This window comes from Zeus faber, assembly GCF_960531495.2.
Source record: "Zeus faber genome assembly, chromosome: 2".
NCBI classification, from domain to species: Eukaryota; Metazoa; Chordata; class Actinopteri; order Zeiformes; family Zeidae; genus Zeus; species Zeus faber.
In genome coordinates, this window is record NC_137189.1 from 51,865,505 (window position 1) to 51,883,297 (window position 17,793).

General features: G+C 34.4%; 1 protein-coding gene across 1 annotated transcript in view; it reads right to left on the reverse strand.

Annotated features, from left to right (window-relative positions):
• brf1b (BRF1 general transcription factor IIIB subunit b) overlaps positions 1 to 17,793 on the reverse strand; it is a 37,681-nt gene that overhangs the window by 1,907 nt on the left and 17,981 nt on the right. Inside the window, exons 7-18 of the mRNA XM_080024396.1 lie at positions 14,240 to 14,389; positions 14,041 to 14,134; positions 11,949 to 12,075; positions 7,614 to 7,653; positions 7,426 to 7,521; positions 6,947 to 7,225; positions 2,911 to 2,972; positions 2,748 to 2,829; positions 1,975 to 2,027; positions 1,061 to 1,332; positions 875 to 926; positions 509 to 788 (exon numbers count right to left, since the gene is read on the reverse strand). Coding sequence (XP_079880522.1) covers positions 509 to 788; positions 875 to 926; positions 1,061 to 1,332; positions 1,975 to 2,027; positions 2,748 to 2,829; positions 2,911 to 2,972; positions 6,947 to 7,225; positions 7,426 to 7,521; positions 7,614 to 7,653; positions 11,949 to 12,075; positions 14,041 to 14,134; positions 14,240 to 14,389 — 1,587 coding nt within the window. The remainder of the gene's footprint in view (positions 1 to 508; positions 789 to 874; positions 927 to 1,060; positions 1,333 to 1,974; positions 2,028 to 2,747; positions 2,830 to 2,910; positions 2,973 to 6,946; positions 7,226 to 7,425; positions 7,522 to 7,613; positions 7,654 to 11,948; positions 12,076 to 14,040; positions 14,135 to 14,239; positions 14,390 to 17,793) is intronic.

Consider the following 17,793-nt stretch of genomic DNA (forward strand, 5'->3'; position numbering starts at 1 on the left):
AGTAGAGTAGAGGTAGAATAGAGTAGAGGTAGAGTAGAGGTAGAGTAGATGTAGAGGTAGATTAGAGTTGAGGTAGAGTAGAGTAGAGTGGGTAGAGGTAGAATAGAGTAGGTATAGGTCGAATAGAGTAGAGGTGGAGTAGAGTAGAGGTAGAATAGAGTAGAGTAGAGGTACAGTAGAGTAGAGTAGAGGTAGAATAGAGTAGAGGTAGAATAGAGTAGATGTAGAGTAGGTAGAGGTCGAATAGAGTAGAGGTAGAGTAGAGGTGGAGTAGAGTAGAGGTAGAATCGAGTAGAGTCCAGGTAGAATAGAGTAGAGGTGGAGTAGAGTAGAGGTAGAATAGAGTAGAGTAGAGGTTGAATAGAATAGAGGTAGAATAGAGTAGAGGTAGAGTAGAGGTAGAATAGAGGTAGAGTAGAGGTAGAATAGAGTAGGTATAGGTCGAATAGAGTAGAGGTAGAGTAGAGTAGAGGTTTTCTTTATTGATTAATAACATGTTGGTACTGACCGTTCCCTCCCATCAGCTGGAGAACACTCACACACTCATCCGTTGTCTGGGGGGGTGGAGTCTCTGGAACTGGGGGTGGAGTCTGTGAGATTGGGGGCAGAGTCAGTGAGACTAGGGGCAGGGTCTGTGCATTGAGGGGCGGGGCATCTGTACCACAGGGTGAGGCCTGTTGTGTGTCAGGAGGCGGGGCCTCTTGTGTGTCTGGAGGCGGAGCCTGTTGTGTGTCTGGAGGCGGAGCCTGTTTCATCAGAATCGACTTTGTGACGATTTGAGGTCCAACCTGCAGGACAAAACAACGAGGATTCAAACTCGATACTTGATACAGAGAGAGAGGCAGACACAAAGAGAGACAGACAGTCTTGTCACCTGGGACTTCACCCTCTTCTTCTGTGGTGTAGATGATATCAAGGGGCGGAGTCTGGAAAAGAAGGCCACGCCCACATTTTAGACCTAAACTAAAAACACTGCTGTGACCAATCAGATGACTCTGTGTGCACACGACTACATGTCACCTCTGAAAGCTTTTCCCATCATGCCGTTCTGTCAGCCTACCTTTTTCCCATCTTGCTGGCAGTAGCCTCCAGGTCCTTGTTGTTCTTGCGGTTGTTTTTCCTGCGTCGCGGGGCCTTGCCACTTCCTCCCGGACAGGAAGTAAGAGCGGGGGGCGGAGCTGGGCCGCTGGAGGGCGGAGCCGGGCTGCTGAGGCTCCTTAGGACCTGGTAGTTGATCTTGGTGGAGATCCTCTTGTGCTCCAGCATCTTCTCAATGGCCTCCCCAGCACTTGACGCCTGGATGGGCTCGCGCTTCCTGTTCCACTTCTTAGGCTGAAGAGGAAACATCTGATCTCAAGATCTCCCAGCATGCATCACAGCATGTATCCCAACATGCATCCCAACATCTCCCATGCATTCCAACATCTCCCATGCATTCCAACATCTTCCTCCAAAAGTTCTTGCATCCCACCATCTCCCAACATGCATCCCAGCATCTCCCAACATGCATCCCAGCATCTCCCAACATGCATCCCAGCATCTCCCAACATGCATCCCAGCATCTCCCAGCATCTCCCAGCATCTCCCAGCATCTCCCAACATGCATCCCAGCATCTCCCAGCATCTCCCAGCATCTCCCAGCATCTCCCAACATGCATCCCAGCATCTCCCAACATGCATCCCAGCATCTCCCAGCATCTCCCAGCATCTCCCAGCATCTCCCAACATGCATCCCAGCATCTCCCAACATGCATCCCAGCATCTCCCAGCATCTCCCAGCATCTCCCAGCATCTCCCAACATGCATCCCAGCATCTCCCAACATGCATCCCAGCATCTCCCAACATGCATCCCAGCATCTCCCAGCATCTCCCAGCATCTCCCAGCATCTCCCAGCATCTCCCAGCATCTCCCAGCATCTCCCAGCATCTCCCAGCATCTCCCAGCATGCATCTCAAATCAGAAAAAAAATGACCTTCTCTTTGTATGTCCCTTCCTCCTTCTCTTTCGTGATCCTGTCTTCCTTCTCTGGAACACAGAAAGATAGGCAGGTAGTTAGACAGACAGACCATAGACAGTGAGACAGGCAGGCAGACAGGAAGACAAACAGGTAGAAAGATAGACAGGCGGGCAAGACAGTAGGCGTTTTGGCACCGCACAGTTGTAGAGACAGTCTCTCTCTTGTAGAGAGAGCTTTTCTTCTGGAACTCTGAAGTGAGCTCAGCCAATAGGCTTCCAGCGTGAGCTCCGTGTTGTATTTACTGCTTAACTTTCACTGATTTCACATCATCACCACGGTGAAATGTGTTTCTGAACAAACCCTAGGAGAGAAACAATCAAGACAGTTGCTGAATCTTCATCTTGTTCCATCGACAAGTCGCCATTTAAAGGTTTGTTCTGACTTTCGTAAGGAATGGGCTCGCAACGTGACAGCGCACAGGGATTTGGGGGCGCACGGAAAATAAAATAAATGACAAAGATACATCATAGTTTCTGTTTTTATTGGGTATTTTGGGACCAATCACCGCACACTAACGTCTGGACCAATCGCCGTGCACGTACTTCACTGAAGGTTCCTCTTGTTGCGAACCTTAATCCCTGCTGTGGAGTAGGAGCTAAAAGCAGAGCTGCAGTGGAACCTCCACCTATCTGCAGTGCAGACACAGTAACAGGGACAGTTCCTCCAAAAGTTCTTACAACTATTACAAAGTTCCTGCGGTGGCAAAACGCCCAGAGAAACAGACACACCTTTCTGCTCCCTCAGGTAGTCCTGGTTCTGCTTGGTCCAAAGTGCCGTCTTGGTCTGAACCTCGCGCTCGTTCAGGATGTACTGCGGGGAGACGGCGCTAAGCATCATGGGAAATAATCTGATCTGGTATTGATGAGGGAGCTCCTCATGCTGATCACTGACCTTATCTATCTCCTGATCATCAATACCATCCAGGTCCAGCTCCCCACTCTGTGCCGCCACGTCTGCAGAGAAAGGAAGTGAGTGCGTCATATCTACTTATAATACATCTAATATATCTATCTAATAATATATATCTAATATATCTATCTAATAATATATCTAATATATCGATCTAATAATATATATCTAATATATCTATCTAATAATATATATATATATATCTATATATATAATATATATATCTAATAATATATCTAATATATCTATCTAATAATATATATCTAATATATCTATATCATAATATATCTAATATATCTATTTAATAATATATATCTAATATATCTATCTAATAATATATATCTAATATATCTATCTAATAATATATCTAATATATCGATCTAATAATATATATCTAATATATCTATCTAATAATATATATATATATATCTATATATATAATATATATATCTAATAATATATCTAATATATCTATCTAATAATATATATCTAATATATCTATATCATAATATATCTAATATATCTATTTAATAATATATATCTAATATATCTATCTAATAATATATATCTAATATATCTATCTAAAAATATATCTAATATATCTATCTAATAATATATATCTAATATATCTATCTAATAATATATATATAATATATCTATCTAATAATATATCTAATATATCTATCTAATAATATATATCTAATATATCTATATCATAATATATCTAATATATCTATCTAATAATATATATATATATAATATATCTATCTAATAATAGATCTAATATATCTATCTAATAATATATCTAATAATATATATCGAATATATCTATCTAATAATATATATCTAATATATCTATCTAATAATATATATCTAATATATCTATCTAATAATATATATATATCTAATATATCTATCTAATAATATCTATCTAATATATCTATCTAATAATATATCTAATAATATATATAGAATATATCTATCTAATAATATCTATCTAATAATATATATATAATATATCTATCTAATAATATATATATAATATATCCATCTAATAATATATCTAATATATCTATCTAATAATATATATATAATATATCTATCTAATAATAATATATATATATATATATATATATATATATATATATATATATATATATATATATATAATATATCTATCTAATAATATATATCTAATATATCTATCTAATAATATATATATATATATAATATGTCTATCTAATAATATATCTAATATATCTATCTAATAATATATATCTAATATATCTATCTAATAATATATATATATATATAATATGTCTATCTAATAATATATCTAATATATCTATCTAATAATATATATCTAATATATCTATCTAATAATATATCTAATATATCTATCTAATAATATATATCTAATATATCTATCTAATAATATATATCTAATATATCTATCTAATAATATATATCTAATATATCTATCTAATAATATATCTAATATATCTATCTAATAATATATATCTAATATATCTATCTAATAATATATATCTAATATATCTATCTAATAATATATATATATATAATATATCTATCTAATAATATATCTAATATTTCTATCTAATAATATATATATATATAATATATCTATCTAATAATATATCTAATAATATATCTAATAATATATATATAATATATCTATCTAATAATATATCTAATATATCTACCTAATAATATATCTAATATATCTATCTAATAATATATATATAATATATCTATCTAATAATATATCTAATATATCTATCTAATAATATATCTAATATATCTATCTAATAATATATCTAATATATCTATCTAATAATATATATCTAATATATCTATCTAATAATATATCTAATATATCTATCTAATAATATATTTAATATATCTATCTAATAATATATATCTAATATATCTATCTAATAATATATATCTAATATATCTATCTAATAATATATATCTAATATATCTATATAATAATATATCTAATATATCTATCTAATAATATATATCTAATATATCTATCTAATAATATATCAAATATATCTATCTAATAATATATCTAATATATCTATCTAATAATATATCTAATATATCTATCTAACAATATATATCTAATATATCTATCTAATAATATATCTAATATATCTATCTAACAATATATATCTAATATATCTATCTAATAATATATCTAATATATCTATCTAATAATATATCTAATATATCTATCTAATAATATATATCTAATATATCTATCTAATAATATATCTAATATATCTATCTAATAATATATCTAATATATCTATCTAATAATATATATAATATATCTATCTAATAATATATCTAATATATCTATCTAATAATATATCTAATATATCTATCTAATAATATATATCTAATATATCTATCTAACAATATATATCTAATATATCTATCTAATAATATATCTAATATATCTATCTAATAATATATCTAATATATCTATCTAATAATATATCTAATATATCTATCTAATAATATATCTAATATATCTATCTAATAATATATATCTAATATATCTATCTAACAATATATATCTAATATATCTATCTAATAATATATCTAATATATCTATCTAATAATATATCTAATATATCTATCTAATAATATATATCTAATATATCTATCTAACAATATATATCTAATATATCTATCTAATAATATATCTAATATATCTATCTAATAATATATCTAATATATCTATCTAATAATATATCTAATATATCTATCTAACAATATATATCTAATATATCTATCTAATAATATATCTAATATATCTATCTAATAATATATATCTAATATATCTATCTAATAATATATCAAATATATCTATCTAATAATATATCTAATATATCTATCTAATAATATATCTAATATATCTATCTAACAATATATATCTAATATATCTATCTAATAATATATCAAATATATCTATCTAATAATATATCTAATATATCTATCTAATAATATATATATAATATATCTATCTAATAATATATCTAATATATGTATCTAATAATATATATATTTTTAATATATTTGTCTAATAAAATATATATAATATATCTATCTAATGAAATATATATAATATATCTATCTAATAATATATCTAATATATCTATCCACAATATCAGTACACCAGTACACCAGTACACTAGTATACGAGCACACCAGTATACCAGTACACCAGTATACCAGTACACCAGTACACTAGTATACGAGCACACCTGTATACCAGTACACTAGTATAACTGTACACCAATACACTAGTATACCGGCACACCTGTAAACCAGTACACCAGTACACCAATACACCAGTACACTAGTATACGAGCACACCTGTATACCAGTACACTAGTACACCAGTACACTAGTATACCAGTACACCAGTACACTAGTATACCAGTATACCAGTATACCAGTACACCTGTATACCAGCACACCAGTACACTAGTATACCAGTCTACCAGTACACCAGTACACTAGTATACCAGTATACCAGTACACCTGTATACCAGTACACTAGTATACCAGTATACTAGTACACCAGTGCACCAGTATACCAGTACACCAGTGCACCAGTGCACCAGTACACCGGTACACCACAATACCAGCACACCAGTACACTAGTACACTAGTACACTAGTACAGCAGTACACCAGTATACCATTACTCCAGTATACCAGCACACCAGCACAGCAGTACACTTGTACACCAGTACACCAGTACACTAGCGGTGGCACTGTTACTCCAACACCTCCGCCCCCCATGTTCTTCCACCACTGGCCACCAGGGGGCGCTGCAGGCCCCAATAGAACCATGGAGTCACCAGGTGGAGGCTCCACTGGGACCAGCTCCATCTGGGGGGCTCTGGACCGGTCTGGTACCAGACTGGTTGTGGTCCACCAGGGGGTTTGAACAGATGAAACACTATTTTACTGACCGAGCTCAGGTTCCTGGGGGTCCTGGAGGTCCTTGGGTTCCTGGGGGCCCTGTGGGTCCTTGGGTTCCTGGGGGTCCTTCAGGTCCTTGGGCTCCCGGGGCAGCCTCCCAAGCAGACTCTCCAGGGAAGGGGGGATGCGGCCTCCTTCCTCTTCCTGTTGGATCACCTCGACCAGGAAGTCCTGGGTCAGGTGCTGGGCGGCGGCCTGGAGCTCAGCCTCCTCAGGGTCCAGGTCCGTGGGGTCCGAGGCCCCCGAGAGCCCCTCCTCATCCCCCGAGTCTGACAGGACGGCAGGGGTTAATCCCACAATGCACTGCAGCACCTTCAACATTTGAACTACAACTGGATCAGAATAATACAATATAATAATATAAATAATTTATAATAATAATAAATATGAGACATAATAATAATAATAATAATAATAATAATAATAATAATAATAATAATAATTGTTATTATTATTATTCTAGTCAGACCTATCTTGTTGGCGTAGGCAGCGTAGATTCCTCTCAGTTTGGGTCGGCTGTTCTCCAGCTCTGACTCTATTTCCTGTCTGTAGCAGGTGATTTCCCCTGAACACCAGAGTTATTACAACATCATGAAACATGCATATGATCATATCTGTATCATATCATATTTGTATGAGTGTAATATCTTTACAGACCTTCCACGTCACCCAGCTTCTTGGCGAGCTCCTGCTCCAGCTGCAGAAACAAAGTTTCACAAAATCTGATATACTATATTATACTATATTATTTATTATATTCTACTATATTATATTATATTATATTATACTATATTATACTATATTGTATTATATTATACTATATTATATTATATTATATTATATTATATTATACTATATTATATTATACTATATTATATTATATTATACTATATTATACTATATTGTATTATATTATACTATATTATATTATATTATATTATATTATATTATACTATACTATATTATATTATACTATATTATATTATATTATATTATATTATATATTATATTATATTATACTATATTATATTATACTATACTATATTATATTATATTATACTATATTATACTATATTATATTATATTATATTATACTGTATTATACTATATTATATTATATTATACTATACTATATTATATTATACTATAATATTATATCATATTATATTATATTATATTATACTATATTATATTATATTATACTATGTTATACTATATTATACTATATCATATTATATCATATTATATTATATTATATTATACTATATTATATTATATTATACTATACTATATTATATTATACTATATTATATTATATTATATTATACTATATTATATTATATTATACTATATTATACTATACTATATTATATTATACTATATTATATTATAATATATTATATTATACTAAATTATATTTTATTATAATATATTATATTATACTAAATTATATTGTATTATAATATATTATATTATATTATACTATATCATATTATATTATATTATAATATATTATATTATATTATACTATATCATATTATATTATATTTTAATATATTATATTATACTATATAATATAATATTATATTATATTATAATATATTATATTATATGATGTGATATATATATATATATATATATATATATATAATACTATACTATATTATATTATACTATATTATATTATAATATATTATATCACATATGATATATTATAATATATTATATTATATTATACTAATTTAGATTTTATTATAATATATCATATTATACTATATCATATTATATTATATTATAATACATTATATGATACTATATAATATGATATTATATTATATTATAATATATTATATTATATTATAATATTATATTATATTATAATATATTATATTATATTATATTATACTATACTATATTATATTATATTATACTATACTATATTATATTATACTATATTATATTATAATATATTATATTACATATGATATATTATAATATATTATATTATACTAAATTATATTTTATTATAATATATTATATTATACTAAATTATATTATATTATGTTATAATATATTATATTATATAATATTATATTATACTATATCATATTATATTATATTATATTATATTATATTATATTATGTTATATTATCACATGTATATATCACCTATATGCAGCTGTAGTAGAAGTGTAGTAGTAATGCAGCAGTACTATAGTAGTGTAGTAGTAGTAGTAATGCAATACTACTATAGTGGTGCTGAGTAGTAGTAGTGTAGTAATAGTTTAGTTGTAATTTAGTAGTAGTGTAGTAATAGTGAAGTAGTAGTTTAGTAATAGCTTAGTAGTAGTGTATTAATAGTGAAGTCATAGTTTAGTAGAGGTGTAGTAGTAGTAGTAGTGTAGTAGTTATAGTGTAGTAGTAGTATTGTAGTAGTAGTGTAGTAATAGTGTAGTGGTAGTAGTGTAGAAGTATTGTAGTGGCGCAGTGGTAGTGTAGAAGTTATAGCGTAGTAGTATTGTGGTGGTAGTGTAGTAATAGTGTAGTAGTGTGGTTGTATTGTAGTTGTGTATCAGTAGTATAGGAATAGTGTAATAGTATAGTAGTAGTAGTAGTAATAGCGTTGTAGTATTGTAGCTGTGTAGTAGTAGTGTAGTAGCACTGTATTACTGTCGTAGTGTAGTAATAGCATAGTAGTATACTTGTGTAGTAGTAGTGTAGTACAGGTACTGCTCACTTAACGAGTTCCGTTCCTACGACCAGGTCGTTAAGCAAATTGGTCGATAAGTGAGGACTTGTGTTATAAGGGGGCGTGGCTGGTATATATAGTGTATATAGTGTATATAGTATATATAGTGTATATTGTGTATATAGTATATATAGTGTATATAGGATATACAGTGTATAAAGTGTATATACATATAGTGTACATAGTATATATAGTGTTATTTCATGGTAAGGGGGTGTGGCTGGAATATATAGTGTATATAGTATATATAGTATATATATATAGTGTATATAGTATATATAGTGTATATAGTGTATATAGTATATATAGTGTATATTGTGTATATAGTATATATAGTGTATATAGGATATACAGTGTATAAAGTGTATATACATATAGTGTACATAGTATATATAGTGTTATTTCACGGTAAGGGGGTGTGGCTGGAATATATAGTGTATATAGTATATATAGTATATATATATAGTGTATATAGTATATATAGTGTATAAAGTGTATATAGTATATATAGTGTATATAGTATATATAGTGTATATTGTGTATATAGTATATATAGTGTATATAGGATATACAGTGTATAAAGTGTATATGCATATAGTGTACATAGTATATATAGTGTTATTTCACGGAATATATAGTGTATATAGTATATATATAGTATATATATAGTGTATATAGTATATCAAGTGTATATAGTATATATAGTGTATATAGTGTATATAGTATATCAAGTGTATATAGTATATATCATATATATAGTATATAAAGGGTGATGATATGCTTGGTATTGTACACAGTGTACAATACAGACTGGTCAGAGAGCTGGTCCTCAGTCTGAATGCTCGTTAAACAGCTAGGTCGTTAAGTGAGGAGTACCTGTAATAGTGTAATAGTGGAATAGTAGTAGTGTAGTAGTAGTATCGTAGTTGTGTAGCAGTGTATTACTGTAGTAATAGTGTAGTAGTAGTAGAAGTAGTAGTATTACTAGTGTAGTAATGGTGTAGTAGTAGTAGTAGTAGTGTAGTAGTATTGTAGTTGTGTAGTAGTAGTGCAGTAGCAGTGTATTACTGTAGTAATAGCGTAAAAGTAGTAGTAGTGTAGTAGTAGGGTAACAATAGTGTAGTAGTATTGTAGTTGTGTAGTAGTAGTGTAATAGCAGTGTTTTACTGGAGTAAAAACATAGTTGCAGTATAGTAGTAGGGTAATAATAGTGTAGTACTACTGTAGTAATATTGTAGTTGTGTAGTTGCAGTGTATTACTGTAATAATAGTGTCGTAGTAGTAGTGTAGTAACAGTAGTAGTGAAGTAATAGGGTAGTTGTGTAGTAGTAGTGTAGTAGCAGTGTATAACTGTAGTAATAGTGTAGTAGTGTAGTAATAGTGTAATAGTAGAAGTCTAGTAGTATTGTAGTTGTGTAGAAGTAGTGTAGTAGCAATGTATTACTGTAGTAATAGCGTAGTTGTAGTAGTAGGGTACTAATAGTGTAGTAGCAGTAGTAGTGTAATAGTAGGGTAGTAATAGTGTAGTAGTAGGGTAGTAATATTGTAGTAATAGTAGTAGTAGTAGTGTAGTAGTAGGGCAGTAATAGTGTTGTAGTAGTAGTAGGGTAGTAATAGTGTAGTTGTAGTAGTGGTGTCATAGTAGGGTAGTAATAGTGTAGTAGTAGTAGTGTAGTAGTAGGGTAGTAATAGTGTAGTTGTAGTAGTGGTGTCGTAGTAGGGTAGTAATCGTGTAGTAGTAGTAGTAGTGTAGTAGTAGGGTAGAAATAGTGTAGTAGTAGTAGTGTAGTAGTAGGATAGTAATAGTGTAGTAGTAGTAGTAGCAGTGTAGTAATAGTGTAGTTGTAGTAGTTGTGTCGTAGTAGGGTAGAAATAGTGTAGTAGTAGGGCAGTAATAGTGTAGTAGTAGTAGTGTAGTAGAAGGGTAGTAATAGTGTAGTTCTAGTAGTAGTGTCGTAGTAGGGTAGTAATAGTGTAGTAGTAGTAGTGTAGTAGTAGGGTAGTAATAGTTCAGTAGTAGTAGTGTAGTAGTAGGGTAGTAATAGTGTAGTCGTAGTAGTAGTGTTGTAGTAGGGTAGTAGTAGGGTAGAAATAGTGTAATAGTAGTAGTAGTGTAGTAGTAGGGTAGAAATAGTGTAGTATTAGGGTAGAAATAGTGTAGTAGTAGTAGTAGGATAGAAATAGTGTAATAGTAGTAGTAGTAGGGTAGAAATAGTGTAGTAGTAGTAGTAGTGTAGTAGTACCTGCTGCATCTTGGCTCGGTGCTGCCCCGCCCTGAAGGAGGGGGGGTCACACTCCTCCTCCAAATCAACTCTCATGAACTCATCGATGGTCAGCTGACTGGTGGGCGTGTCCTCGAACTCCGTCAACCTGGAGGTAGTTGATGTTTATGTCTATAACAGCTATATCCCAACATCTATATCCCAACACCTATATCCCAACATCTATATCCCAACACCTATATCCCAACACCTATATCCCAACAACTATATCCCAAAACCTATATCCCAACATTTATATCCCAACATTTATATCCCAACATCTATATCCCAACATCTATATCCCAACATCTATATCCTAACATCTATATCATAACATCTATATCATAACATATATATCCTAACATCTATATCATAACATCCATATCACAACATCCATATCACAACATCTATATCACAACATCCATATCACAACATCCATATCATAACACCTATATCCTAACATCCATATCATAACATCCACATCATAACGTCTATATCCTAACAACTATATCATAACATCTATATCCTAACATCGATATCCTAACATCTATATCATAACATCTATATCCTAACATCCATATTATAACATCCATATCATAACACCTATATCCTAACATCCATATCAAAACATCTATATCATAACATCTATATCCTGACATCGATATCCTAACATCTATATCATAACATCCATATCACAACATCCATATCACAACATCTATATCACAACATCCATATCACAACATCCATATCATAACACCTATATCCTAACATCCATATCATAACATCCACATCATAACGTCTATATCCTAACAACTATATCATAACATCTATATCCTAACATCGATATCCTAACATCTATATCCTAACATCCATATTATAACATCCATATCATAACACCTATATCCTAACATCCATATCAAAACATCTATATCATAACATCTATATCCTGACATCGATATCCTAACATCTATATCATAACATCTATATCCCAACATCTATATCCCAACATCTATATCCTAACAGCTATATCCTAACATCTATATCCTAACAGCTATATCCTAACATCTATATCCTAACAGCTATATCCTAACATCTATATCCTAACAACTATATCATAACATCTATAGCATAACGTCTATATCCTAACATCTATATCCTAACATCTATATCCTAAGATCTATATCCTAACATCTATATCCTAACAGCTATATCCTAACATCTATATCCTAACATCTATACCCTAACATCCATATCATAACATCTACATCATAATATCTATATCCTAACATCTATATCATAACATCTATATCATAACATCTATATCATAATATTTATATCCTAACATCTATATCCTAACAACTATATCATAACATCTATACATAATATTTATAGCCTAACATCTATATCATAACATCTATATAATAACAACTATATCATAACATCTATGTAATAACAACTATATCATAACATCTATATCATAATATTTATATCATATCATCTATGTCATAACAACTATATCATAACATCTATGTAACAATATTTATATCATAACATCAATATCATAATATTTATATCATAACATCTATATCATAACATAAATATCATAATATTTATATCATAACTGTATCATAACATCTATGAAATAACGTATATATGATAACATCTTTATTATAACATCTATATAATAACATACAGTATATATCATAACATCTATATAATAACAGCATCTATATCATAATATTTATATCATAACATGTATACCATAGCCAGTGTTTCCCCTGGACTTAGTTTCAGACCTGGTTGTAAACACTGAAACAGCCCTAAACAGAGGCTGTGGGGGGCCTGGTCACATAGTGCAGCAAGTGTCTGCAGGTTACAGTTGGTTCAAGTATTTGTTTAAATATTTGTTTAAATATTTGTTTGTACTGACATGTCTCCGTCTGCTCCGGGCTTGTTCCACCTAGCCCTCTCTCTACAATAACCTGGTGTTTTCTCCACCCTATCGTCTGAAAGCACCACTTGGGTGGGGAGTGGCAGGCAGGACTGCCACAGGTGGAAGGATGACAGATCTCACCTCTTCCTCAGTGTGGCCTGACACACCTTCACCACTCCGATCACTTCTTTGACCGTACGTCGAAACTCATGCATCCTGGCTGCTACAAGGAGAGCTGGAGAGGAGGGGGAGGAGGAGGGATGATTGGTATTCTTGGTGTTAGTGGTCAGTAACTGGTCTGTCGTGGTCAGTAACTGGTTAGTAGTGCTCAGTGACCCACCTGCCCCACACAGCCCAGAGGGACGTCGCCCGGTGTGCATCCAGTCTCTCTTCATCCTCTGCAGGAGGCGCAGCGCCGTCATGGAAACCTGGTGCGTCTTCTCCCCGAACTCCAGCATGTGGGCAAAGCGTGGGATGTACAGGCATGGGTCTGCAACACAGTATACATATAAAATATATATAAAAGCTACAGTGCCAAGACTGTTGTGTAAGTGTATTTACTGCTTTGTATCTGTTATCTAGTATTGTACTGTTGTAACTTAGGACTGCTGGTTCCACTCTGAACCCATCACTGTTAATTGCTTAGCCATCAACAAAGGGTGTGACTTCTAGACACTCCCCCAAATCGGTAAGTACTTGTCTTTGTGTGGGCGTCCCTTCAGCCGAGTGCAATCAGTCCGAGCACGAGAACAGCCGTCTTCAATCGGCGGTCGTGCTACATTCACAGGGCTGTTACTAAAGCGTCAGCAAAAGTGTGCAGCCGTTCTCGTGTGAAGACGGTATTGTGTAAAGACTTGCAAGTCTACCTATGCAAGTCCACCGAAGCAAGGACACTGAACAAGGCGAACCGGTCTTGTTTTGTCACCTCATACACAATGTGCAACTACCACATTTCTGTAATTTCAAGGTCACACAGAAAGCCTCGTTATAACAAACGCCAATGCAATCTGGGTCACCTCAGGCATCATCTACAAAGACCTCCTTCTCTGTTGGCTTGTGGAACTGTCGATCTGCAGTTAACAAGGCCGACTTTATATCTGGTAATGCTAACCACCTCTCCTTGGAGCTCCTTGCTCTCACTGAGACGTGGATTAAACCTGAAAATAGTGCAACCCGGCTGCACTTTCCACAAACTACTCGTTCTCCCACACCTCCCGACCATCTGGCCGTGGTGGTGGGACTGGCCTGCTAATCTCCAACACATGGAAATTTAATCCACTGCTGCCTTTAAACAACTTTGTCTCCTTTGAATATCACGCCATCTTGGTGACTGCTCCGGTAAAAGCCTATGTGGTCATCATCTACCGTCCACCAGGACAACTAGGTAACTTTCTACATGAGCTTGACACCCTGCTGTCATCAATTCCTGAGCATGAGTGTCCCATGCTCGTCCTCGGTGACATTAACATCCACATGGAGAGTGCGAGCTCGGTTGACTTCCTGTCTTTGATTCGCTCATTCGACCTAAGACAGGTCCCGACTCCAGCCATTCATGAGGCTGGCAAAGAGCTTCATCTCATTCTTGCTCGGAGCTGCACCACAGACAATCTAATGGTCACCCCTCTCTCAGACCACTTCTTCATCCGCTTCAATGTTCAGCAGAACAACCCTCTACCTCCCCACCCATGGTTTCCATCCGCCGCAATCTCCGCAACCTGTCTCCCACCCACTTGTCCTCTGTGCTCTGCTCTTCTCTTCCGCCTCACGGCACTTTCTCCTCTCTACAGGTTAATGATGCCACAGATTCTCTCTGCTCTACCTTGAGCTCAGGTCCGGAGAGCCTGTGCCCACTATCCACCAGACCCGCTCGATCAACCCAGTCGCACCCGTGGCTGAGTGACACATTCCGGACATTGCGCACTGACCTCAGAGCAGCCGAGAGGAAATGGCATAAATCCGAAGCGACTGAAGATCCTGCAAGCTACGTGACACTGCTGTCCTCCTTCTCTTCCAGCATTACTGCTGCTAAGAAGGCCTTCTTCAACGACAGGCTCGACGGTGCCACGGACACAGGTAAGTTATTCTCCACCTTTAAGTCTCTGCTCTACCCTCCACCACCTCCTCCAGCTACAGTCGTATCTCGACTTAAAACTGCATCTACTCACGACTAATCCAAGATACGAGTAGCAATAGTCGTGAAAATTTTTATTGACTTGCGACCAACTGCTCCAAGATATGAGCGTTGAATTTTGCAGTCAGCAGTCATTCAGCAGTCAGTCAGCAGTCAGTCAGCGGGCGACCTACATGGTGTGTGCAGGTAGTTCGTGGCTTATCGATATTTTTTTTCATATTTACTGTGTTTGTGCTGTGTATTTTGTTTATTTTCAGCCTTCATGATGATTCCTAAGGAGAAGGATGATGGAAAAAGACAAAGGCAATGATTGAGCGTGATGTATATGGGAAAAATTGCTTCGAGATACGACTGTTTTAACATACGACCGTTCTTATAGAACAAATTACAGTCGTAAGTCGAGGTACCACTGTACCAACCTCACTGATGATAGCTTTGCCTCCTTTTTTACTGACAAAGTGGCAGCCATCAGCAGCCAATTCTCCAAACAACTAACTCACAACCTGTCTACTCCGGCTCAAGGCTTATTGTTCCATGGTTTTACCCCTCTCGCTGAGAGTGAGGTATCTAAACAACTAACATGTAGCCGTCCTACTACCTGTCAGCTAGATCCGATCCCATCTAACCTCCTTCAAGCCATATCACCGACTGTCATCCCGGCAATCACACATTTGATTAATTCTTCCCTCACTTCTGGCACATTCCCCTCTGCTTTCAAAGTGGCTAGGGTAGCACCACTGCTCAAAAAACCTTCACTCGATCCCACTCAAGTACAAAACTATCGGCCGGTCTCACTCCTCCCATTCCTTTCCAAAACCATTGAGAGGGCGGTCTCTAGACAGGTAACAGAATACCTGTCAAGAAACAACCTTCTCGATACACTTCAATCTGGCTTCAAAAGCGGACACTCCACTGAAACAGCCCTGTTGTCTGTGACGGAGGCCTTAAAAACTGCTAGAGCTGCTGCCCAATCCTCGGTTCTCATTCTGCTAGACTTATCAGCTGCTTTTGACACTGTCAATCACAGCATACTCCTGTCCATACTTGAGCGTAGGGGCATCTCTGGCAGTGTCATTATCGATGACCAACTGACATTCGGACCATGTCGCTGCCGTCTTTTGGTCGTGCCACTTTGCACTATTCAACATCCGAAAAGTCAGGCCGTACCTGCCCCAATATCCCACTCAACTGCTGGTACAAACCTTGCTGATGTCCCGTCTCGACTACTGCAACGCCCTCTTAACAGGCTAGCCGGCCTGTGCGGTGAAGCCACTGCAGATGATACAGAATGCGATGGTGCGACTGGTGCTCAACCAGCCAAAGAGGGCACACGTTACTCCACTGCTTATCGAGCTCCACTGGTTACCTGTAGCCACTCGCATCAAGTTCAAGTCTCTGATGCTGGCCTACAGAGTGATTGTTGGGAATGCTCCCACCTACTTAAATGCTCTTGTAAGAGCACGTTACTCCCCGGATGCTGCGCTCAGCAAATGAGCGTGGCCTGGCTCTGCCGGCTGCACAACCACGGCAATCCAGGCTATTCTCATTTGTAGTTCCACGTTGATGGAACGAGCTGCCAAAAACCACCAGAGCAGGGGCCTCCCTCTCTGTCTTTAAGAAGCACTTGAAGACCCAGCTCTTCAGAGAGCACCTCCTCTCCTAACTTACAACTACTTAGCACTACTTAGCAGTATTTATTGTTACACTAATGTTTCTGTTGCAATGTAGCTTGAATGTTATTCTCCCTTGTAAGTCGCTTTGGA